Source organism: Cryptomeria japonica, chromosome 10 (genome assembly GCF_030272615.1).
Source record: "Cryptomeria japonica chromosome 10, Sugi_1.0, whole genome shotgun sequence".
NCBI classification, from domain to species: Eukaryota; Viridiplantae; Streptophyta; class Pinopsida; order Cupressales; family Cupressaceae; genus Cryptomeria; species Cryptomeria japonica.
In genome coordinates this window covers 361,210,815-361,236,139 of record NC_081414.1, presented here as the reverse complement: position 1 = coordinate 361,236,139, position 25,325 = coordinate 361,210,815, and the positions used below count along the sequence as shown (strand labels likewise).

At 34.6% G+C, this 25,325-nt stretch overlaps 1 protein-coding gene across 1 annotated transcript; it reads left to right on the top strand.

Moving 5' to 3' along the window:
• The first annotated feature begins 4,988 nt into the window (after nucleotides 1–4,988).
• On the top strand, nucleotides 4,989–7,059 carry LOC131042798 (probable methyltransferase At1g29790). The gene has a single exon (XM_057976119.2). The coding sequence runs from the start codon at nucleotides 5,392–5,394 to the stop codon at nucleotides 6,775–6,777; it is 1,386 nt and encodes a 461-aa protein (XP_057832102.2). The 5' UTR covers nucleotides 4,989–5,391; the 3' UTR covers nucleotides 6,778–7,059.
• The last annotated feature ends 18,266 nt before the right edge of the window (nucleotides 7,060–25,325 follow it).

Here is a 25,325-nt window from a genome sequence, read left to right as displayed (position 1 = left end):
ACAAAGCATAACAAAAAAAAGGCATTAGTCCACTTTATACCCTCCTACACATCCACCCATCTTGCAATATCCTATCATATCCCATCCATCTTGCACCTTTTCCTTTTTTTTCCACTACCCATTTATATGATTCACCTTACATCTTATCAATGGGCTAATTTCTACCTAATTTCATTCACACATTTCATACACAAACATCACACCTCTTTTCAAGTCTTGACCCAAAATTTATTTATCTGGCCAATCTCTCGATGAGGCATCCATTTTTCCTTCCATCCTATCATTGGGGCATATCACTAGTGTCATTTTTCTTTGTAAAAATGTCATAAAAAGTATTATCTCAAAAAGGAAAAAACATAGACATCTAAAATTGGCTAATGCATTTCAATCTTGTCATGTCACCTTCTCATTAATTCTTCTATCCATATTTTCTTGATCCATAAGCTAGGCATAAAAGAGTCATGCCACATAAAACTAAAGAATAAATTATTGAAAAAGTGCATGGGCTTGCCACAAGGGGTGCATCAGAACTACGTGAATCGATAAATATTCCCTATACTATTAGCACTATGATTAAGGCTATCCCATCTTAACATCATGGGCACAATTTTATTTTATTGAACTCACAATAGTCCCTTAAATAAGGGTGTTTTCACTCAATCCATGATTTCCCCCTTCCGAATAAAATCCGAGCATAAATTGGTGCATACCTAGGGGGACATATTCCACTCAACCTTTGTTCAACCATGCTTCAATTGAGGGTGCATCATTGTGTTTTGCTCCACCACTTATTTTGTGTTGTCTTCCTTTGGACCATCAACTATAGAAGGAGACATAGACACCAAGGAAGCCACAAAAATGTTTGTAATCCTAAAGTTAGCTTCCTCAATAAAAAAATGTTGAAACATTTGTTGTAGATCTATTAAAGGAAGTTGTTTCGAGAGCTATAGGAATAGAGTCAAGTAGTTTAGATGGATAAGAAGGATTGGAATTAGCCAATGGAGATGTGTGTGTAGAATATTGAGCATTCTAATCATTAGGAGGAAAAACATACTAATGGGAATCAACCCCAATCCACTAGGTTGGTCTTGTGGATTGATCTTCCTTACCATGAAATTTTATTTTTGGATATAGGGGAGTTGAATGTTCAACAAATAAGCATTTCCTACACCTGAAAACAATTATTTCATAGTCTAGTGGTTGCCTCCAACAACAATTGTGCACTTTCAAAAAGAAGGTATTTGTGCGAGGATCATAATATGGAAACCAAGGTTTCATGTATAAAAAACCCCTTGAAAAAATAGTGGGTCATTTTTACCACATTTTCTTTGTCTTTAAGGGAGTCAATTTGAGAAGTAAAAAACCTCTAACACAAGGGTAAGTGCATACCTCCTCCTCCATACCATCTTTCTAAGTGGTGGTGATACAAGAGTGAAGATCACAGAGCTTCAACCATGTTTTCACAAATCTATAGATTAGGGCATGTTCTTATAGAAATTCCTCCTAATTGCATATAGCACCTCCAATACAAATCTCTAGAATATGTGAAGAGTGGTAGGGTAGAAAGGGGCAACCCCCAAAATTGCAAGCACCAAGAAAGGAATCTCCAATAGGTAAGGCATCGAGATGGGTATGGATTTCCTAGTCAGCCCATCCCCAACAAGACAAGTGAGATGGTTGTTGCCCCTCATTGTACAAAAAAGAATATTGAGCCTATGGGGCACACACAAGTTGCAAAAAAATGGGAGCCTTGGCATCAACGAGAACCCTAACATCATATAACAAAGAATGATTTTGGCATTGTAAAAGAAAAGAAGAAGCATTCAAAATATGTGATGCACACAATAATAGATTGGAAACACCATTGCCAAGAGAGTCATTTCCTATGCACCAATCTGTGCCAAAGGAAGGAGCGCAAGGGAGAGGTTCAACCGTAGAGTAGGGCATTACAAGAGCAGAGAAAAAATAAATAAATTCTTCTATCCATATTAATTAAATAATTTTTAATTGTCTAATTAAGCTAACATTTCCTCTGTACTCATTAAATAAATTTTAATTATTTAATTAATTCATTATCTTTTTCTATTAATTTCATTATTTTATTTCAATATTAATTAAATATATCAACAATTAACTTCCCTCACATAATTAAATAATTTTTAGAAAATATTTAATTAGCTAACACCTTCCTCTCAAAATTAAATAAATTTCAAGTAGTTTATTTAAATTTCCCACCTTGCATAAATAAAATAAATGTTTTGTTTATTTCATCTATGCATTTACACTCTCTTTATCATTCCACCTCATCAATCACTGTGCATTTTAAGTCCTACCCTCTCTCAAATTTTCTAATCCAGTGATCTTTTTAATTTATCACTACCATTGATCAAATTTTATGTGAGACATATAAATAAGACCTTTGCTCATTCATATTACCTAGCTATCACTCTTATGATCAAGCATCCTATGCAATCTATTATCAAGCAAGCATGTATAATTATCATTATCAAGTTAACCCAATCAAACATCCATTATCAAGCATCAAGCCTTCATACTATCATGTTGATATTAAAGGTATGCTACAAAATTTGAGAGTACAATCTACATTGAAAGCATTCAAGTAACTATTGAGAAACAATAGAGCAATCTAAGATCTTTTTTATGGTATTATTGTTTATCATTTGACTTGTGCATAGATTTTAGGCTTTATTGAGTGATTTTGTGAATGTGAATTTAGATCTTGCATTGCATTGTTTTCATTTTGTCTTGATTCACATTTTCATACCTTCACACTAATAACTTGGCCTTTTACTCTATGACTGATTGAAAATCCTTATTTATCTAGTTAATTATTTGATCTTCATCCCCATATTAATTAAATAATATTTTATTACTTAATTAATAAATCCTCTATTTATCACTATTCATTCACACTCATTTTTTAGCATAAATCATTTATTAATATATTTTCTATAATCCACATTAGATGAATAAATTTAAATATTTATTTATCTATCTTCTCAATCTCTTTTCCAATGAACAAATAAATATATATATTTATTAAATTACCTTTTTTCTCCACTTTCCATTAAGTGGGATAAAATCAATTAGCCCCTTAAAATCTCCCACTTACATATGGAAATCCTTAATTAAATCTCCTCAAATCCTCCACACCCTCTAAGGTGTAGAAAATCATTGGTCCTTTTCTTTTGTACATGTGGCGTGGTGTCACATGGGTTGAAGGTATATATCCATCTATCAACGGTACTCTAAAGTTCTTTTTTTGTCTTGACCATTAACCATTTTCAAGGGGATACTCAATCATGGATTTCCCTACAATCTTGGTCCCTTTTCAATTAGCCAACTATGTGAGGACACTTATCCTCCTTTCATTATCCCAAGGGTCTCAACTGCTAATCTAGTCCATCCAATCTCTTAGCCTGAAATCTACAAATTGAGGTTAAATCAAGCCATTAATGTCACATGTGCCTTTATGCAAAGTTATGATAAAGGAGAGATCACTCACATGCCACCAAATCTATCATTCTTAAGCACAACCACCTTTTGTTGGTGCAACAAGGGTTGGTGTTGGTGAACTATTTTCACATTTTCATCAATATTTGCTAGCCTTTGTGCATAATTTGAGTGTTGCATTTGTTTTTTTGGTAGAATAGGTTAATATAACTTGTTCTTTATGCTCAAAATTTTATGTACACACCAATCGTGAGCATGAAAACAACAATGAATATGAAGAGGAAAAGGAAATGGAATACCTAGCCCCTCCTTATAATGAATATCTAAATGCTAGCATGCCTAGAAGATAGCAAACAAAAGTTGAGATATATATTTTTTCACGAAGAATTTTTTTTGAAAAATAAAACCACTGCTTAAGTACTAGCGAAGACTTAGGAAACATTATTGAGGTTTGAGTCATTAACTTAAAGAAGTATTTTAGACTCTAAACTTATCTTATAATGAAAAGTAAAAAATGGCATATTTCAATTAAATAAAGAGACCACCTTATAATAAAAATACTTAAATACTTTAAAAAATTATAATATAAAGCTATACCTTAAGTCATGTAGTTCCAAGTCTATTATGATATGTAGTAAATTTATGGATTAATTGTGTATAAAAAAGTTCATCATAAATTTTTTTTTTTTAAATAAATTGAATTTTCAACTAAAGACTAGGGGAAGTGTATCAGTAGTCGTTATAACTAACTTCATGCACCCACATATTCTAAACAATATATTGGGTTTGGATGATTTCTTTTATTGCCTTTACATGTGACTTAACTACGTATAGCTATCGTTTTAACTTCTAGATAGTAATGATGGATGCTATGGGATCGGTTATGTGCATAAAGGTCAAAAAGTACATATTTTAAAGTGCCGCATGATACCTACTTAAAGATGCTCCGATAGCCATGCACTTAAAATTACCAATACTTACGCATAAATGCCCTAGTAGTCATGTGTTGTGGGTTCCAATAATGGTGTACAAATGGATCAATTATGATCCAAAAATTCTAAAAAATGGGTGGATATTAGTACATATGAAATTTATTAATTTATTAATGGACTTTTAGTTTTTTTTAAAAAAAATTAAATTAGTAATTAAGAAATTGGGTGTGCAAAGAATAAATGGTTATTGGAACATGGACGGGTACTCTTCCCTTACCCAGAAATAAAAATAAAAAAATTCCATATTCAACAACAAATTATAACAAAATTTGCTTCTCATTAAAAACATACCAAATACACATTTGACTAAATACAAATTTGACCCAAAATATTAAATTAATATTTAAGGTCAAACCTGCATGATTTTACTTAAAACTGTTTTTAAAATCTAGGTACAAGTGGTTAAAGTCATCCTATGTAGTCCGAAAATCAATAACCACTCCACTCCCTTTCCACAACTCTAAAACCCCCATTATTTTAACATTAATATTTGCAAGTTCCCCAAGCAAATCACCTCGCTCATTATCTTTCAACGATACCGGCGCCTGAGAGTGCGTGTCGAGTTTCTTTTTAATTGTTTTAAAAGCGATTCGACTCAAATTATTACAATAGTTTGCGTGTCCTCTTGTCCTTCGATCCACTTGCAAAGTTTCGACGCCTCAATTGTCTCAAAATGAGATGAAAACCGAGACAAACTCAGTGTTCTATGCTACGTTAGTCGTGTCCGTAGTTGACGTTTGACCACAACACAGGTACATATTTAATAATCCGAGATCACAATACTGTGAACACGGAGTTAGAACTAACCCAACTCACGGGCTTCTGTTCTTCGCCAAACTCGTCTTCCACCTAACCCACTTCATCTCTCCATCAGTGGCGTATATGGTCCACTTTCTCTCTCTACCTCGTAGCCCACTTCACACAAATGGCTGTGACTGATTCATCCGGAAAGAGCAAATCGGTGGACAATCTCATGCCCAAGCCCATGTCGAAACTGGGCGTGGTTTTGCTCGTTCTGGGCACCAACATTTTCACCCTTCTCTTCTCTGGGCAATTCAGCAACCTACACACCCTTACTTCTCAGTCCTCTGTCACCATACCCCAGCATACCCAATTCTCTGCCCCTGTCACTGACCTCCTAGCGAAGCTCAACAGAACAGAAAAAGAGCTTGTTGATCTGAAATCCGAGCTGAAATCCGACAGAGACCTCTCACAAAAACTCCTCGCCCGGGTCGCTCAACTGTACGAATACCTGAATACCACACTCGTGCAGGGAGCGGAAGGCAATGGGGACAGGGAAACGGACCAGGACGACCCGTGGCTGCAATGGGCAGGAGCCAATCATGGGTCTTTGCCAGCAGAGCTCCGGGCCTTCATAGATGCCGAAAAGCTTCCCCTGGGATACAACCCCAATATTGGGTCCGACACCATTTACCCGCCCATCGGTCATGCCTGTGCCCTCCTTAAAGATGACTTGGCCAGATATATGGACTACAAGCCCGGGACCCCCTGCCCTGATGATGAAGTTCTCGCACAGAAGCTCATGCTCCGGGGCTGCGAGCCGCTCCCCCGCCGCCGCTGTTTACCCCGCAGCACCCCCAATTACAAGGAACCCTTCCCGTTTCCCAAGTGTATGTGGACCACTCCGCCCAATTCCTCCGTCGTCTGGACTGCCTACACCTGCAAAGACTATGCCTGCCTCATCGACCGGAAAAACCAGCCGGGGTTCGACGACTGCAAGGACTGCTTCGACCTTCAACACAGGGAGAAGACCCGCTGGCTTCACCCCGGGGGCGACCTCGACTACTCCATTGCTGAAGTTCTGGCCCTGAAAAAGGGCACAATACGCATCGGGCTCGACATTGGCGGCGGAACGGCGACCTTTGCGGTCAGGATGCGGGAGCGGAATGTGACAATCGTGACTACATCGATGAACTTTAATGGCCCTTTCAACAATTTCATCGCTTCCAGAGGATTCGTACCCCTCTACATCACGGTCACCCAGCGGCTCCCCTTTTTCGACAACACCCTTGACATTGTTCATTCCATGCATGTTCTTAGTAACTGGATTCCTACCCAGCTGCTGGAATTCATACTGTATGATATTTACAGGATCTTGAGGCCTGGAGGGGTTTTTTGGCTCGATCATTTCTTTTGCATTGAGCATCAGCTGGATACCTATGTGCCCATGATTGAAAAGCTTGGGTATAATAAGCTCAAGTGGTCTGTTGGGCGTAAGTTGGACAGAGGGGCTGAGTTGAAGGAAATGTATATATCGGCTCTCTTGGAGAAGCCTCTTAAGAGGCACTGATAATCATTAGCAGGGCACTTCACAATAAGTTTAGTTAGTGATCTACTTATAGATCCAATTTCACTGTAAGCTTACAAAACTTTGTTCTTTTGTTAACGAGTAGTTGTCAGATCGATTCATAGTGATGGATATGTTTTCTTCGGCTGTCTAAGTCGGCGAGTTTATGGGTGTAGGATTAATGCACATATCAATATATGGAACTTAATTGTCCAAGTGAGTTTCCCGGGTTTGCTCTTTGTTGTGGGTGTTCTGTTTAAATAAGACTGAATGTATTGACAATCAGAGATCTGTTCTCAGTGGACTGAGATTTGCATGTGGTCCTTGCTGAGTTCTGTAATGAACTCATAATTGTTGGTCTCCTGATGCAGAATCAGTGAATATTTTTGTTCTGTAATTTATCCTGAAATTTTAAAACTTCAATATGCAATTTTGAGAACTAAGAAGAACTCTGTTTCACGCCCTCGAGACTTGAAATCTACTCTCAGAAGTGCAAAGAAAACAGAGGAAGCAAGAAATGTGTGATAGAAACTACTCCAGATCTTCTGACAGTATTATCTCAACCTCATGCTGCGTAGCATAAAAGAGATCTAACAATTGAGACACTAATATACAAACAAACAGGTTTAGGCATGCCATCAGTAAACTTGACTCTAACTACATGCTTTGCCAATTGTGAAGGATGCTGCAGGATCAAAACCCAGTCTAATAATTGTGGTTTATGGTCACACGAGGTAATAAATGCGTGGAGTTTTTAAGTTTTATTTTGGGCTATGTTTATCCAGCCGACAGAATGGGGAAGGCTGGATACGTATTAGCACTCTTATTAATTAGGGTCTGTCTATTCTCTCAGTTAGATAGTCACCGGGCAATGTCTATTCAGCTGATAGATTGGACTGGATAGGTATTAGCACTTTTAATAATTAGGGTCTTGTTCGTTCTGTCAGCTAGATAGTCAGCGGTGATATTTGGCAATAGCTATCCAGCCTACAAAATGGACAAGGTTGGATAGGCATTGGTACTTTTAACAACTAGGCCTTGTCCATTCTGTCAACTAGATAGCCAACAGCAATATTTTTGTAGGTCTTGCATTTAATTATAAGCGAATTATAAAACATAAAGTTACTAATTGATAACCACATAAAGGAAAAATTGATCATCAGTAATTATATCATCGAGGAAAATTGATTTTTTTAGTGATAAGATACATAGCTTAAAATCCTACTTAAATAGATCTCCTTAGAAATACACTAGTCTAGAATTAAATACTAAAACAATTAAGTTGAAAAGAGCATAATTCAATTTTAAGAGATTTCCACAATCCATCATATAAACAAGAGTACAATTTCTGGATTAAATTGTGTACAAGATTTTTGCATCAACGTTTCGGATCACACTTTGTCAAATTGTGTATCAAATTGTTGCATCATAGCTTAAAATCCTACTTAAATAGATCTCCTTAGAAATACACTAGTCAAAATTTGATCTAATTAAGTCTAGAATTAAATACTTAAACAATTAAGTTGAAAAGATCATAATTCAGTTGTAAGAGATTTCCACAATCCATCATATAAACAAGAGTACAGTTTCAGGATTTAATTGTCTACAAGATCATAATTGAAATAAATTATTTTCATCTTCTTAAAGGCTAGAGAAAGGAAAATTGACCATTAGTAATTACATCACCAAAGAAAATTGATTTTTTTAGTGATAAGATACATAGCTTAAAATCCTACTTAAATAGATCTCCTTAGAAATACACTAGTCAAAATCTGATTTGATTAAGTCTAGAATTAAATACTTAAACAATTAAGTTGAAAAGATCATAATTGAAAAAAAAAAAATCATCTTCTTAAAGACCACAAAGAGGAAAATTGACAATCAGTAATAAAATCACCAAGGAAAATTGTTTTTTTTTAGTGATAAGATGCATAGCTTAAAATCCTACTTAAATAGATCTTCTTAGTAATACACTAGTCAAAATTTGATCTCATTAAGTCTAGAATTAAATACTTAAACAATTAAGTTGAAAAGATCATAATTGAAAAAAGTTAATTTCATCTTTTTAAAGATTTATTAGATCTAAATTCCCCTCAAAAAAAAAAAATTAAAATTTTAATTACAATATTATTATTAAACAACAATCCAACAACTTGATTGCCGGTAGATATTAACTATAGATATTAAGTTTTCACAATTCATGCGATAATATCAACTTTTTCTGAACTAAACTATGTATAAATTTTTTACATCAATGATCCATCATCAAAAAACTTTACTTCAAATATATTTGTTTTTTAAGAATAGTACCAGCCATAGCCCTGAGTTCCTTAATATCTCAATCTTCGTAGCATTAGTAGGGCAGTGGGAGGAGATTTGTATGACATGTGGGTGAGGAGATTAGAGTAATTCTATTGAAAGTAGAGCTCAAATCTTTTGTTGGATGAAAAAATTAAAATTATATGTACTAAATTGTGAAAACTGTGAACATGGTGATGGGTTTTTCTTAAATTGTCAAGTAAGAATCACAAGAACGTCTCCGTTTGATACACCCATGTTAGAAATCTGTTGTTTTTTATTAAAGAGTAAATTAGTTTTGTTGGCTTCCTATAAGTCAAACACATCAAAACAACGGTAAAATAACAGTTGATCAATAGCAAAAACATAAAAGTGCTAGGCCAGGTTTTATAAGGTTGATCAAAATATCAGACTTACAACATTCAGCAAAACATCAAACTACTAGCTTTGACAAGAGTTTAGAATCCTATACAATCCATCCAACCTACACAATCCATTTCCTTTTCTCGCAAACCACATACCTTTAAAGTATAACCTGTTGTTTGTGTTGAGTTTTCCAAACTTTTGTGAAGTGTTTGATCAAGCTTTCAAACATAGACACAATATGCTTTTAGTAACAAATGGTGCAAGAATATTTTATATTAATGTCTGTCAATACTCCATCACCATCATCAAAGTGAAAAAAGTTATAATAAAATTGGAGACAACTCCATTATAAATAATTGAAGTAATTGTGGAGAGAAGAGAACAAGAAACGAGATGGATGAGAGGAGAAAAGCTCTAAAAACTGGGCTCCTTAAACAAATTGTCGAATTGCTCTTTAAAAAAAGGTAAAATTGACTTTTTGGAATAAAATAAAGCACAGACACATGGCTTCTTCGTCCTTACCATAGCCATTGTTTTTTATATTAAAAGCAGCCAAAACTAGGGGGTTGACCCAGATACAATCAAGATAACAACAGATAAACAACTGTTAGCAGAGAAACAACAAAGTCATAGCCTCCTAAACTTTCCTATATCAAAAACTTTAAACATGCTACGCATATTAATAGAGTATATAAAAGCCTTTGTTAAAATATGTCATGCAAGACAAAAGATAGCTAAGTCCAGGATTAACCAGCAACCATAACTATAAGTCGTAAGGCCATTAAGGTCATTCAAACAACCAAAAAACCATTCCATAGCAAACAAACTTACTTCTTTTTGTCATGGATCCTCTTGGGGAGGAGCTTCCTTGCCCATTCTTGACTTGATTGATTCTTTCTATAAATGGAAGTCTCGTGAAATTTAGATCTTGTAACGTGGAAAAACTTGCCATCAATGTTAAAAAGAAAAACTAAATAAATACTTTTTCGGAGTTGTTCAAACGAGTCCACTCCTTTTGAGGGCCCAACTTTTAGCAGTGGTTCGAGGTTGAGTCTCCTTCCTTCCCGAGCTGTTGTCGCTTACTTCCATTTAGTTGATGAGACAAGCCTTATTAATGTTATCTAAGTCTTGACTACTAAATTTAAGTATTGGATTTTTATTTTTTTAAATTCTTTATGAAAGAATATATCTCAACTTTTTTTAAACTCTTTTTGTAAGAATATATCTCAACTTTCTTTTGATATCTTTTAGACATGTTAACATTTAGAAACTCTAAGGAGGGTTTAGATATTATTTTTTCTCTTATTCATATCTATTATGGTTTTTATATTTATGATTAGTGTGTACATGAAATTTTGAGCATAAAGAATAAGTTAAAATTATATTAACATGTTCTATTAAAAACTGTTAGAGTTATCTTTTACTAGTTAATAATTATTTATTTAATTATTAGTTTATTATACTCTAGGATTAAGCTAAACTTAGGAATCTTATAATTCTTTAGGGTTTTCACCTTTAGGGTTTCAAGTATCCTATTATAAGGATTCTCTCTTTGTATTTTCATAACAACTATAATTATTGAATTGCATTCTTGTTGCACAATCAATATGACTCCTCTTTTCTGGATCTCTGAATTCTGGCCTCCATAGCTTTTTTGCTTCTCTCCTTCTGTGACTAGTTTGCATGAAGGTGATCTTTGGGAGCTATAGAGTTGATTTTTCCTCAACTCCAATATGGTATCAGAGCTCCAGACCTGCATGCCCCTATTCTCTTTATGAGAGATTTTCGGCCTTGTTCTTCAGATATGTGTATTCGGGGGTTTGTGCAGTTGTGTTTTTCCATTTCTGGGGGTAGCTTATTTTTTTGGTACATTTTGGTGCCAAAAGGACCTCACAGTTGGATTTAGGAGGCCAATTCCACGAATTTTGATATAAAATTTGATATATTTTGGTGTCAGGTGTTCGGGAGGCAAAAACAATTTAGGCCCCAGGTCGTACTACCTCGGGCACACCGAGCGAAAAAAATTGGTTGCAGTTTAATGGCTTGCCCAGGCCGACAGGGATAACACGGACCGTCAGCAGTCAGTTAACCGTCAGGGCCGCATTGGTGGTTATCGTCGGTCTCCCAGGCAATCATCGCCCGACAGTCTTTACATTGTTGGCCTCCTCGCTTCGGTTACCGTTGGCGATTCCCGTGGCGGTCACAGTCATCGCCGCCCTCACGAACCGCCCGCCACTGCTCCACCCCCGCCAGCCACCTGTCGCTGTCGTCTGCCAAGAGCCGCCTGGCCAGCCAGCTGCCACCTGCTCCGCCGCCCAACCACCTCCTTGCCACCAGCAGGGGGGCTTTTTACTTGAAGGTTTTTTTTTACAGGCTTTTGGTTTTTTTGCCATAACTTGGGCAAACAGAGTCATTTTTTGCAAAACCTTATATCGTCGAAAATGTATTTCCGAGCTCTATCCAGATCTGGAGGTTTGAATTTTTTATTTTGCTTTTTTTGATGGTGTTTTTTGCTGTCAAAGCCAGAGGTTCATTTTTGCACTCTGGGAGACCTAACTTGAGTATCCGAGCTCTGTTTTTCAAAATATTTATATCATTGAAAATCTTGTTCTGTGTTCTTTCCATTCATATGAGTTTTCTTTCCATGTTCTTCTCCAAGTATATTTTATTTAGTTTTTTTCTTTTCAGCACTCTAGTGAATATCTTGGATGGTTCAAGTCCTGGGATCTCTTTCTTTGAGTAGGATGTCTCATTTTTGGTTGTTCTTTCTGTTTCCAGTCTTCTATCTCTTCTGATCATTGTAGCATTTTATTTATGCAAACACACTGAGATAAAGTGCCACCATGCATTGTATACTTGGGATCTTGCACATCTTGTGCCTTATTGTACATGCATTACTTATAAAGTTTCATGGGGGGGTTGATGGTTGCCTTTGTTTTCCATCTTCCTTTGTCACGTGAGTGTTCCTTCCATGACATTAGCCTCATGATGTGTGTCAAGTGAGTGTTCCTTCCATGACACTATGTACTTTCTCTGCACCCTCAATTTTCCTGGTTCTTCGTCATACAGTTCTTGTTGGTCATTCTTTTTAGTGTACCTATCCCTCTCCCTTTTCAACATTATGGGGAGGTTTGTCCTATTGTTCTAATGCTTCCTTGGTTCGATCAATCAGCTCTTCAGGCTTTGGTGTTTCATGCCATCTGTATCTTTGAGTTCAGTTGTTTGCCTTTGTTTGCCATCTGATTCGAGTAGTGTCATTTGAGGGCACTCATGCAGGTTACAGTCTTCTCTACCTGGTCATATTCTATTTCAATGGAGGTTCTTCATATCAGCAGTTACTCTTCAACAGTGTTTGCAGCTTCTTCATGCTTCAGTGATTCTTTTGCTCGTCTTTTGTTCCTATCTTCTGGAACACTCTTGTTTGGAGGCTTCTTAGTCCTTCACTTGAGCTTTCATCTCTTCTTGGAGAGGATTTTTGTTCCCATAGGGTTTTCTCCTTTTTCTCCACTTTACAGAGATTTTATTGTACTTGGTACCTCATCAGGCCTAGCTGTCGGGACCCATTGTTGTTTTCCTGCATTTTTTACATGCTTTTTTAGTCCTTAGTTGTTTTTTAGCTACTCCCTAAGTTCATCTTAAGGGGGGGTGTTAGAGTTATCTTTTATTAGCTAATAATTATTTATTTAATTATTAGTCTATTATACTCTATGCTTAAGCTAAACTTAGGAATCTTATAATTCTTTAGGGTTTTCACCTTTAGGGTTTCAAGTATCCTTTTATAAGGATTCTCTCTTTGTATTTTCATAACAACTGTAATTATTGAATTACATTCTTGTTGCACAATCAATATGACTCCTCTTTTCTGGATCTCTGAATTCTGGCCTCCATAGCTTTTTTGCTTCTCTCCTTTTGTGACAAGTTTGCATGCAGGTGATCTTTGGGAGCTGTATAGTTGATTTTTCTTCAACTCCAATAAAAACAAATGCAACACTCAAATTAGGCATAAACTATAGGAAATATTGATGAAAACATGAAAATAACTCATCAATACCAATCTTTGTTGCATCAAGATAAGGTGGTTGTGGTGAAGGATGATGGAATTGGTAGTATGAGAGTGCTTTCTCCTCTAACATAACTTTGAATAAGGCATGTGTGACGTTAATGGCTTGGTTTAGCCTCAATTTATAGGTTTTTCAACTATGAGATTGAATGGATAAGATCAAAGGTAGAGATAAAGGGCTTAGATTGGTTGAAAACCAAGAAGAATGAGAGGAGGAAAAGTGTCTTCACGTGATTGGTTGATGAATAGGGAGTCAAATTGAAGAGGAATCCATGGTTGAATATCCCCTTGAAAAAGGTGGATGGTCAAGATGAAAAGGGTACTTTAGAATACCCTTGAGAGATGGGTAAGTACAATTAAATTAATATTCTTAAAGACACACACACACACACACACACACACACACACACACACACACACACACACACACACACATATATATATATATATATGAAAATTGTGAAAAATGAAATTTAAGCTTTAATTACAAAAAGAAAATTAATTACTATCATAAAAAAGTGATCCAACAACTTGATTGCCAATAGAAGAAATTTTCTTCTTAATCACTCCATGCAACATCATTTACTTAACTTAAAAAAAACTCAAGAAATTGTTTATAATTTTGCATTTGAAGAATAATATTGGTCACCATCTGAGTTCCTTAAAATTACCATCTTCATAGCATTAGTAGGGCACATGGAGGAGATTTGTATGACGGGTGGGTGAGGATATTAGAGTATTTCTATTGAAAGTTGAATGTAAATATTTTGTTGGATGAAAATATTAATAATTATTTGTATTAAAATGTGAACACTGTGAACATGGGTTCATTTTAATTTATTGGTTTACATTTCTGTTTGATTCATCCATCTTAGAAATATGATATTTTTTATTAAAGGATAAATAACTTATGATGGATTCTTAAAATTTAGACAGAATCAAAATATCAATAAAATAACTATTAACCAAATGTAAAAAAAACATCAAACTAAAACAAGTTTTAAAAGGATTTGAAACCTTATATGGTACATTCAACTTAGACAATGTCATTTCCTTTTTTACAATCCTTACACCTTGAGTCCATAGATGGGATTTCAAAACGGATATAGAAATTTGTTGTTTGTGTTGATTTTTTCAAAAAAAATCTAGTGTTTAATCAAGCTTTCAAAAATAGGCATGATATGCTTTTAGTAATTACAAGAGAGGGCCTAGTAGTTGAGCACCCTAACTTCATGCTTCTCAAAATCTTATGTGGAAATTTCAAATCACTTACTTGGCAAGTCCCCTTCTTACAACTAGGGTTTCGAGGCTACATCATCAAATATGATGCCACATTAGCATGATTTTTGCCAAGGTGTCCAAAAAGGCCCCCAAAAAAGTGAGACCGATACTTGTGCACTAAGTAATGTTTTATTGGTGTGTTGATGTGGCATCACATAATTTGTTTCTTTTTATATCTAAGGGATACATTTCATTCAATTATAGGTAGTCATCATCAACAATAACAATTTGATTGTCACAAGTATTAGTACAATATTGTCAAAAATATTTTGCATTAAATCAATGAGTGCTATCACAACTATTGGAACACGCTCAATTAATGGATCCTCTCCCTAGTGATGTAAGAATATTTTATATTAATATCTGTCAATCTTCTATTACCAAATTGAAAAAAAATATAATTAAACTACAGACAACTCACTCAATTATAAATAAATGGAGTGATTGAGGAGAGAAGAGAATGAGAAACAAGATGGATGAGAAGGGAAAAGCTCTGAAAAATTGGGCTCCCCTAACAAATTCTCGAACGTCGAAAGGCTTTTTTTTAAAGTAGAGGTGACTTATTGGAATAAAATAAACCAAAGACACATGGTTTGTTGTCTCTCCCACAATCATTGTTGAATTGATTAAATTTTATATGTACAAGCTTCCTAACAATGGAGATACCCTGAACTTTGGACTTTGTATCATGGAAACAATGGTCATCAATGTTAGAAATAAAAACATAAATAAATGGTTCTCGGAGCATTGTTTTAATAATTACACTCCTTTCTAGTGTCCAGCTTTTAACAAGATCTAGATTTTAGCACTAGAATTGAATGATAAAGGTGCTCCCCCTTACGAGGTTCTCTCTCTTCTTATCCGTTAGTTTAGTCTGAGACATGATCTTTTTATAGTCTATGATATCGAGCGATTTGTTTTTGAGTCTATATATGACTTATAGTAAGTAATGTGGGACTATCTATTTGTGCTACAAATGGCTTATAGTAATATGGCACTACCGTGTACTCCTTACAAGAGGCACCAAATAGTGCGACAAATGAGGTGTACATATCTCACCCTCTACATAATTTGAATTTTTGACCTCTCTTTCGAAAATACAAATTCTCCACCACTAGGCCAACTCAGGTGTTACAATAGACTGAACATGTTGGTCTCACTCCCTTTTGATTGCTATTTGTTATGGCACTAGCAATTACATTTAATGTGTGATAAGCATACTGACAAGCATATGTGACAAGTGATTTTGAATGAATTTGAAAAATCACATAGACATGAAAACATTTTTTTATGTAAATGGAAGTTATTCTATACTCTATTGACACATGTTCATAGATATATATATGTAATTTTTTTATGGTAATAAAAGTTATTTTACATTTGTAGACACTTAAATTTGACTAATTAATTCAATCAGATCAAATCTCCTAAGATGCTTGTATTAGTTAAATAATTCATACTATTCAATTAAAATCAAGTATTGTGTCGGTTAAATTAATTTAATTAATGAAGCCATGCCCCATAGACAATTAATTAATTAATCCTCCCCTTTTCTTCCAATCCCTTGAATTAATTAATCAATTAATTTCCCCTTTCCAATCCCTTGAATTAATTAATCCAATTAATTAATTCCCCCTTTTCATCCCCTTATTTGAATTAATTTAATTCAATTAATCCCATTTAAGTCACATGTCTCCTAACTTCTAACTACCTAAATAACCCCCTTCTAACCTAACCTCCCATCTAAACCTTGGGGTTCTAACCAACCCTATCTCTCCAAACTAACCTTATCCTAACCTCCCCTCACATGTGTTTGCACACACATATTCCCTTATTTCCTTAATTTTAGGAAATTAAAGCCTATTTTGGGTGGCTTCCTCCCAAAAGAGACATGTGTCCTTGAGGACACATGTTATCCTTCCCCAAGACATGTGTCCTTCTTTTGGACGCTTGTCTTTCCCTCTTGAGCCATGTGGAATCTTGTTCCACTTTTCATTCCTGGGATTGTCACTTGTCCTCCTTGAGGACAAGTGTTGCATTTTCCCAATCCTTTCCTCTCCTCCCTTCTCCTATTTAATCCCCCCTCATTTTCATTCAAATCCTCCACTTTCATTACATTGCATTGTTATAATGTAGAATTTCATCCACCATTAGCACATCCATATTGTCATAATGCTCAATTTCATCCCCACTTCATATCATCCAATCCTCATATCTTGAATCCAATCACAATAATCACATCATTGTGCAATATCGAGCAGCTATTGCGTCAATGAGCACACATCCGAACATGGGATAATCAAATCAAAGATTTTTTAATAGAGTTTGCATATTGTTTGGTTTTAATGTCTTTTTATGCTTTATTCGTGTCTTTCTAGCATCCTAACCTCGAGGTGTTTGGGATAATTGTGTTTGCTTGGTTGTCTTCACAGGTATTTCAATCTCCCATATTCGAGCACAATTTTCCCTCACACAACATTAAATAGTGAAAAGGGTTGAAGTATATATTATTGATTAAATAGTTTAATAATTTAAGGTTGATATTGCATGCAAATGATCTTCCTTGTTTTTGAGGGAGACACATGTAGTACCTTACATGAAGACATGACATTAATAGTAAAAATTTGACAGGATATGCTAAATGCCACATTTGGGAGATTGTAGTGAATGTGAGAGCTTCTCAATCAATGTTTTCAATGTCAATTAATGCTCTTTCAAGTGTTAGACTTGGGATTTATGAATTGTTAAAAATCACATCATTTTGCATAAGTGTTTGCACTAACTACCACAAATAATCAAATTGATTGACACAAAGTTATGGTATTAACAATGTTGTTGTAATACCACTATATGCATGATCCATAGGGCAACCTCTTTAGAGAGCTCGCACAAGCCTGTAATTGTAGCATACTTAAGAAAAAATCATCTAGAATTTCCTTCTAATGGAGAGGATTTATATTATGTGGCGAGACTTGAATCTTTAAGTTTCCCTTTATGCAACAATTTATGTATTTTCTTTGATTTCAATTCAGTAAATAAAAACAAAGGGGCCAATACTCGTGAGGGTTAACTTTGTCAACATGTAGTTGTCACATGGAATATCATAAGACCTTCGTTTTTTTAGAAATGTAAAATGGACACTTAACTATCTACAAAAAATGTTTGAAGGCATAAATCATCATGCAACTCTTCAAAAGAACACGTCTAGTGCGAAGTGTAAAAAAAATGACTTTTTAAAGATTCGACCAAAACTTAATCTAAAACCCCCTAGTAGTTGAAAAAAATAATATTGTCTGTAATTAGTATAATATTGTATTTTTATGTAAAATATAACTTATATGCAACTTAAATGAACCAAATACCTATTAGTAATCATAAATGTGTGTTATTTCTAACCTTTATATCCAACACCAAAGGACCAATAGTTGAACACAAAAAATATTTGTTGTTATAAAAACAATATATTATTATATTAAATACAACTTATATTGAACACAAAGGGACCAATTGTTGAACACTAAAACCTTTAAACAATCCCTCACATTTCATGGAAAAAATAAGTTATTTATTGTGTTCACCTTTTATATTTGTGATAAGACAAATTATTAATATGAAATACTCCAATGCATATACATTGCTACCCCAATAGTTGTACACATAAGAATAATATTTTTTCACTATGATAACATTACTTGTTTAAGTGAACATCTTATTTTATAAATGAGACACTTATAGTGGATAGTTATGATATTTTATTTGAAAAAAAAAATGATTTATTTCACATGTTTATGAATGTATTTATGTCTTTTTTATATAACATTTATAGGTTCTCTTGTGTTCAAGTATCAATCCATTTTGACCAACATTTGGTGATTTTTTTATTTACATGTGAATTATTTATTTACAATATATCGTATAAATATGTGGCAAGACTAGATATTATAAGCACAAGTGAGTGTACAACTATTAGACCCTATACAACTACTACTGACCCCTCTCCCCTAGAACAATATCAACAAGCCACAACCTTCCTTCTATTATACACCCACCAACCTCTCATCATCATACTTTAATAATTAAAAATTTCATAAAAGTTCAAAGATTTTCACACCTTTTAAGGTTCCATACTTATAGTTACTAGGTGATTTGTATTAGTCAACGTTTAAAATTTTGGACAATTGAATTTTCAAAGTAACTCTTTTTTACTTTATCAATAGATTAAGAAGAATAAAACTCTAACAAATAACAAAATTGTTCAATGAGATGGTTGACTATACACAACTTTTTTGAGCTGTGTGCTTAGCCATAAAATAAGTTTTTGAAGCATATGTATGATCTCTTATTTCCTTTGTAGTTTGTCTTTCCCTAATATGCTATAATATGAATAATAATGGAATAGCCTATAGTTTTTATTGGACTTTACATGGAACACAAGGCACCCAATGTTCAAGCTACCTACAACAAGTAATCATCAATGGGTCATTTTCCCTATTCTTTTTATTGTGGTGATATTTTAAATGGGTCTAGTTATATATGGAAGCTTTTTAGAGTAAAAAAATTGTTTCCTTATTTCTAACTTTTATTTTATTAGAACATTTATAAATTTTATCATTCTTATATGTTGGTAATAACGTGTTTAACAATGCTTTTATTGTTAAGGAAGTTCACTTATTTTCTACTTGTATTATGTTCTAAGGTAACATTTATGCTATTTTTGTGTGTATAGTATATGAGACACTATAAAAGATAGTTAACATAGATTTTAACACATTAAATTAAATAATTTAGTAACATGTTTAATTTAAAATATCTATTTATTTTTAAATATTATTCAAATATCTATGCAACATATTCACATTCTTGATGAAAGTAAAGAAAAGTAGAGGTAACCTCATAAATAATTTTATATTGTTGATTCTAATCTAGTACTCCATACTTATAATCCATTTAAAAAATAAGCTTATCCAAAATCCAATTAAGTATTAGGTCAAAAACTGCTAGCAATACTCTATCTCCATTACAACAACCTAAAATCCTCACAAGATTCTTGTGCATAAACAAATAAATAATTATAATCTCTACAATAAACTCTTTCTCAACCTAAGTGAATTATCTAAAACCCTCTTTGACTAAAACAAGGGTTTTGTTTGACAAAAGGCCTTTGTAAAGAAGCCCAAATCCTCATTTGTAAGCTCTCTCCTTGTCAAAATCCTGTATAATTTTTTTAAGATCTCAACCTTAAATAACAAGGTTCTCTGGAATTGAAATTTTCAAGGCCCTCTCCAAAAGATGCAAAAATTTCTTATTTTGATACCCTTTGTGCCACACAAAGTCTAAAATCGCACTGTATTAATCAAAACAACTATAAGTGGTAACCTACATGTCTTGTGCCACATAAAGTCTAAAATCATACTGTATTAATCAAAACAACTATAAGTGGAATCCTGATTGATTCTGAAGAAGAAGCAGAGGAGAATAAAAAGGATGAGGGACATGATAAGGAGGGGGAGGAGAATCAAGTCACAGACAACATTGAGGGTTTGAATGCACAAGACATGCAAAAAGAGGAGCAAGAAGACAAAAGTGGCAAGATTAGTGACTGTGTTGGCGAGAATGCAACTATAAAGGGTTTATGTGAGACTGTTGGTATATTGGTAGCCTGAAGAAAGATATGCTGACTGTCAAAAGAGCTACGGTGGGAAAGAAACCCCTGACGGAAAATGTTAAAGAATTGGCAGTTGCTATTAATAATGTGGAAGCCATTGAAAGCATGGTGGGTAAAATAATTGCCACTGAAAAAAAAGGTTAAAGAGATGGAAGAAAATAAGGAGGGGAAAGAAATGGACATTGCTATGGACAATCTAGGTAGCAAAATTGATAAGATGGAGCTCACTGTTAAGAAGATTGCAGAACAAAATTTCCAGATCCTTAAAGCTTCGGTGGATAACATGAACATCTTGATCAATAGATTTGAGAGCAATACTAAGAAGGAAGTTGATAAGGAACAACCAGACAAAAAAGGCTATGAGAAGAGAACCACAACCAATACTAGGATCAAGGGCGACATCAAAGGTCATGAGTTGGAGGAGTTAAAGACTTCGATGAACAACATGAAGCTGATGGTTGTCCAAGTTGAGGATATTATGAAAAGCATATAATTGTCTCTGTATCTCTCTTCGCAGTTGTCTTGTTTTCTGTCTTTTTACTATCGTTCTGCTTTCTGGATGTTGTCTTTTCCTGGTGTTTTAATGTAAAGCTATGTTTTAAAGGTTGTGGTCCTTTTTTGTTAGGTTGGAATCTGTTTTATCTTTTGAAGTGATTAGGCACGGTGTTTTCTAGTCTTTTCTATATTTCTTGCTTTGTAAAAGGTTCAGGTTCCTTTCAAAAACCTACTTTTACTTAATCAAAACTATAAGTGGTAACCCCATTGTAAGGCCTATAATAGTCCTTTAGTCACCATCTAAAATCCTATTTATTATGGTATACAACGTCCACTATGAGAGAAATGTATACCTCATCTATTGTTGGCAATTAGAGGCACTTGTTCAATCTTAGATGTATATGCCACATTTCTTAACCATTTTTTCATATTTTACCAAGTAGGTGTAATCATTTGTTTATAATCTTCCTTGTTAGTGTATCTCTTGAATTGTTGGTAACTCTTAGCAAGAGAGGGGAAACAAACTAAAGATCTCTATGTGTCCTCTAAGATGTGTAGTTTATACCATGATATAAAAGGATAAGAAGATAAGAACCAATACAATAAATTATAATTAATGTAGAAGAATACAAAGTACATAAATCACCTTATAAACACAACCATTCATCACATCCACATAATTTAGCTAGCATAACCCATTATATATTCATTACATATACTTATGCTCATCTCATGCTCATATCTTGCTTATAAACAATCTAGATTCTCTACTTTAATATCTTATGTTTCTCTTATCCACTCATATATTCATATCCATATTGCTATCTATATTCTCTATCTTCTCTACTCTATCTTATATATACACATTGTTACATATAGCGTGATGTGTCCCTCTTCCTTGTTAATACCTCTAGTCTCTCTCATAGGTTTATTGTGGGTGGCATATTTATCTTATGTTGACTTTATCATTGGTAATATTTCTTAGGGTTTGTTCCTTTTACTTCAAACTTCTAGCATCCTTCTAGGTTTTCACCATTGGCCTCCATTAGACCACCCTTTTAGGTTTTCAATCTAATTGGAGTAACAAAATTTTGTCCTACCAACTCCATCCCCTCACTAAAACCATTCTTGTCCTCAAGATGTGTCGACTCTATCTAATAGTTCAAAATATGTTATATATCATTTAAAATCTTCAAATTGTTTTGCTATATTACTTGGAATTATAGAATTTTAGATTCCCAAGACAAGATATTTTTTTATATACCTCTCAACTGAGACTATGTGTTGTCCCACTAGAGAATGACTTGCTACAACAAATGAATGTGTCCATTGAGCTTTGCTAAGTTTACTTCTCCATTGAGGATGAAATCTAAGATTTCAATGGAGTCTACAAACTATTTTAGTTCCATAGAGAGACTTGTAAAATGTGTAAGATCGCTTATATTAGCCTCTTGACCTAAGCTCCTAGGATTTACCTTTGATCTTGCACCTATTGGTATTGATTGTTTCATTTCTCTATTTGCACTAATTTTGTTGTTATTTATGCCCATTGTGTAGTACCCCTTCTCGATCAGCCTCTTTTTGTATATTTTGATTTGCTTCAGTGACTGTTTAGAGGAACATTGTTGTATATTGATTCGGATGTTATGCGATGTTATTTCATGCTTTATCTAGATCTGTGGTGAGTGATTTTATGCAGTATCTCAGTACTTGTGATTAATGTTATTTTTATGGATCATTATCATGGACTGACACTTTTACCTTATATTGTGATGTGTTATTTATATGTTACGTGTTTGCAAGTGTATTGGGATGCGAGGGGATGACTTTCCTTCACTCACTCCAGTGAGATAGGGAACGTCATGATTCTCCTTCATCGGTGTGCATGTCGTGTTTGTATATATATTGGTCTATATGCACGTGTGGTTCTTTGGTGCAAGACATTGCAGGTACTAGTACCGGGTAGGTACGAGGTATTGACTCCACCTGGTTTCACAGGTCTGAGCATGCCTTTTATATCCAATGGGAGTGGAGGAGATAGATGTTGTACCCTAGCTTGACCTGCAGTTACACTCGTGTGAGTGTTGTTAGTCGGTTGTCTTTCCCGTCTGGCTGGTATGCGAGTCATAGTGCTTTGGTTTGGTCATTTGTGAGTCGTCATTTGATCATCCTTTGTTTTGCGTGCTTTTTTTTATTTAAATGGTTATTTAATTGAATGGATGATGCTATCTTATGTTGGCATAATTAGTTGATTATTATGCTATGTGATTATTGATTTAATTAATTGATGAATTGCTAGATTAAATGGTTAAATGGCTTATTTTATTGTGTAAAGTGGCATTATTATATTTTGTGGAAGGAAATAAATAATTGCCTAGCCATTTAAATGATATATGCTTAAGTTGAAAGAAAGTATTTTGGAAAATAGAAAATAAAATAAAAGCTTTTCTTTTTACCTTTCCATTTTAACTTTTTCATTTTAATTGTTGGAAAAGAATTATTTTTTGGGAAAAAGGGTAAATCTAATTGCTTTTTAGTTTTTAAAATATTTAAATCTGATTGGTTGGGAAACTTTTAACCTAGAAAGTTTAGGTTAAAAGAGAATTTTTCATGCTATTCTGGGGATTCACAGGAAGAAGGAAGAGGGGAATTTTGGAGAGAAATTCTGGAAAACTTCCTGGAGGAACTAGAAATTCGACCTGGTTTGCAAGCCTAGAAATTCTTCATCTCTTTGCTTGTTATTGCTTCAAGGTTGGAGGTTCTCTTCTTGTTTTGAAATTTGTTATTTGAAAATTTTCAGTTTGCTTCCTGTGTGTGGAAATTATGCAGATCTTCCTGTAGATGCTTGTGGAATGATTGGAATGGAAGAAAGAGTGTTTATTATTGTTGGTTTTGTGAAATATATATCATATGGTTGCAATTAGGAAAGAAATGGTTCATTTCTCTATCTACTGTGTGTTTGTTCTTGAAAATCAACTTTTGGTTATACCTCTTCTTCTTGGAAAGAATGAACTAGATTTAGCTTGTTGTGTGCTTTCTAGTTTCATGTTTCCTAGATTTGGGGTTCTTGTGGGACTTTATTTCATCTTTTACCTTGCTGGTAAATATCCATTTGAAAATTTGGATTGGCACTGTGTTTGTGTGTGCTTGTGAAATGTTCCGGAAAAGAATCGTTTTCATGTTTAAACGATTATGGGCCTATGGATTTTAATGCCTTGGGAGGCATGTATTTTTTTTTTTTGTTAACCTTAGCTCACCTCACCCCGTGGGGGGCTAGTCCCACCACGCGAATCAGTAGTCTTTGCTACCGAACGGTAGTCACCGCTACCGATTGGTAGCAGTGCTACCGGACGATAGCGCATGCTATCGGTCGACAACAACGCTACCAGTTGGTAGTGCCTACTACCGATCAGCAGTAGTACTACTGGCAGGTAGTGCCTGCAGCCCCCGGCAGCGGCACTGCTGCGGGTTGGTTTGACCCCCGCGTTACCATGTTCCTTTACCGGTTCAAACCAGTTAGTGCAATGAAGTTAATTTTTAATAAATGAAATTTATTTTGTGAAGTGGTTTTGGTGTTAAATGAAATGGTGAATTTTCATGTGGTTTTTATTATGTGGTTAATAAATTTATCAATGGAAATCAAGGCATGAATTAGGAATTCAAATTGGTTAATTTGGTTATATTCTGGAAATGAATTAAATGCATGTTTAACAGGTTGAGTGTTTAATGTGGATTTCATTCCCAATGGAATATTGATTTGGAAATTGATTAGATGTGACTGCTAGAAAAGAGTGTTTTATTTAATTTCCAATCAATGATGTTGCAAGTGCTTATGATGTTGTTTTTCTCAAAGATTGTCTAAGTGTGGACTTAGTGAAATAGTTATCCTTGCAAGTGTATAATGTGTTATTTTTGGTCCGTGGTTCAGTCGTCCTGTGGTGGTGTGTTTGGTACCTTTGACCAAGTGATATATGTTGGCTTCGTTGTCATAACCATGTAGTGTCTTTGCCTTATGGTTAGCCAAGAGTCAGTGTGTCCTTGTTTGACCACTTGTTTCTGATAGTGGTGGTTATGGTGGTCTACTTCGCCATAGGGTCTTTGAGGAGTGACCTTGTTTGTTTAAGTGTCCTTTGAGAGAGTGGCTTTCGCTTGGGGGTTGTGCCCAAAATGGTAGGCATTACGACCCAACAAAAGTCAGATAATAACTGGTAATCTAATGAATTGATTAAGTGGGTAGTTTCATATCATGTTGTGAGAAGGCCTTAAATGGAAAACCAACCACCTTGTCTTCACGAAAGGCTGGTAGGGTCCGCATGAGACTTAGTTGGAACTGGAGGTTCAGGAGAGGTTACCAGGACAGTGAGTTGGGACCTATGGAGGTTGTAC

What these genes read in the sequence shown, in the direction of transcription:
- LOC131042798 (XM_057976119.2), top strand. Translation starts at nt 5,392, where the DNA reads ATGGCTGTGACTGATTCATCCGGAAAGAGCAAATCGGTGGACAATCTC.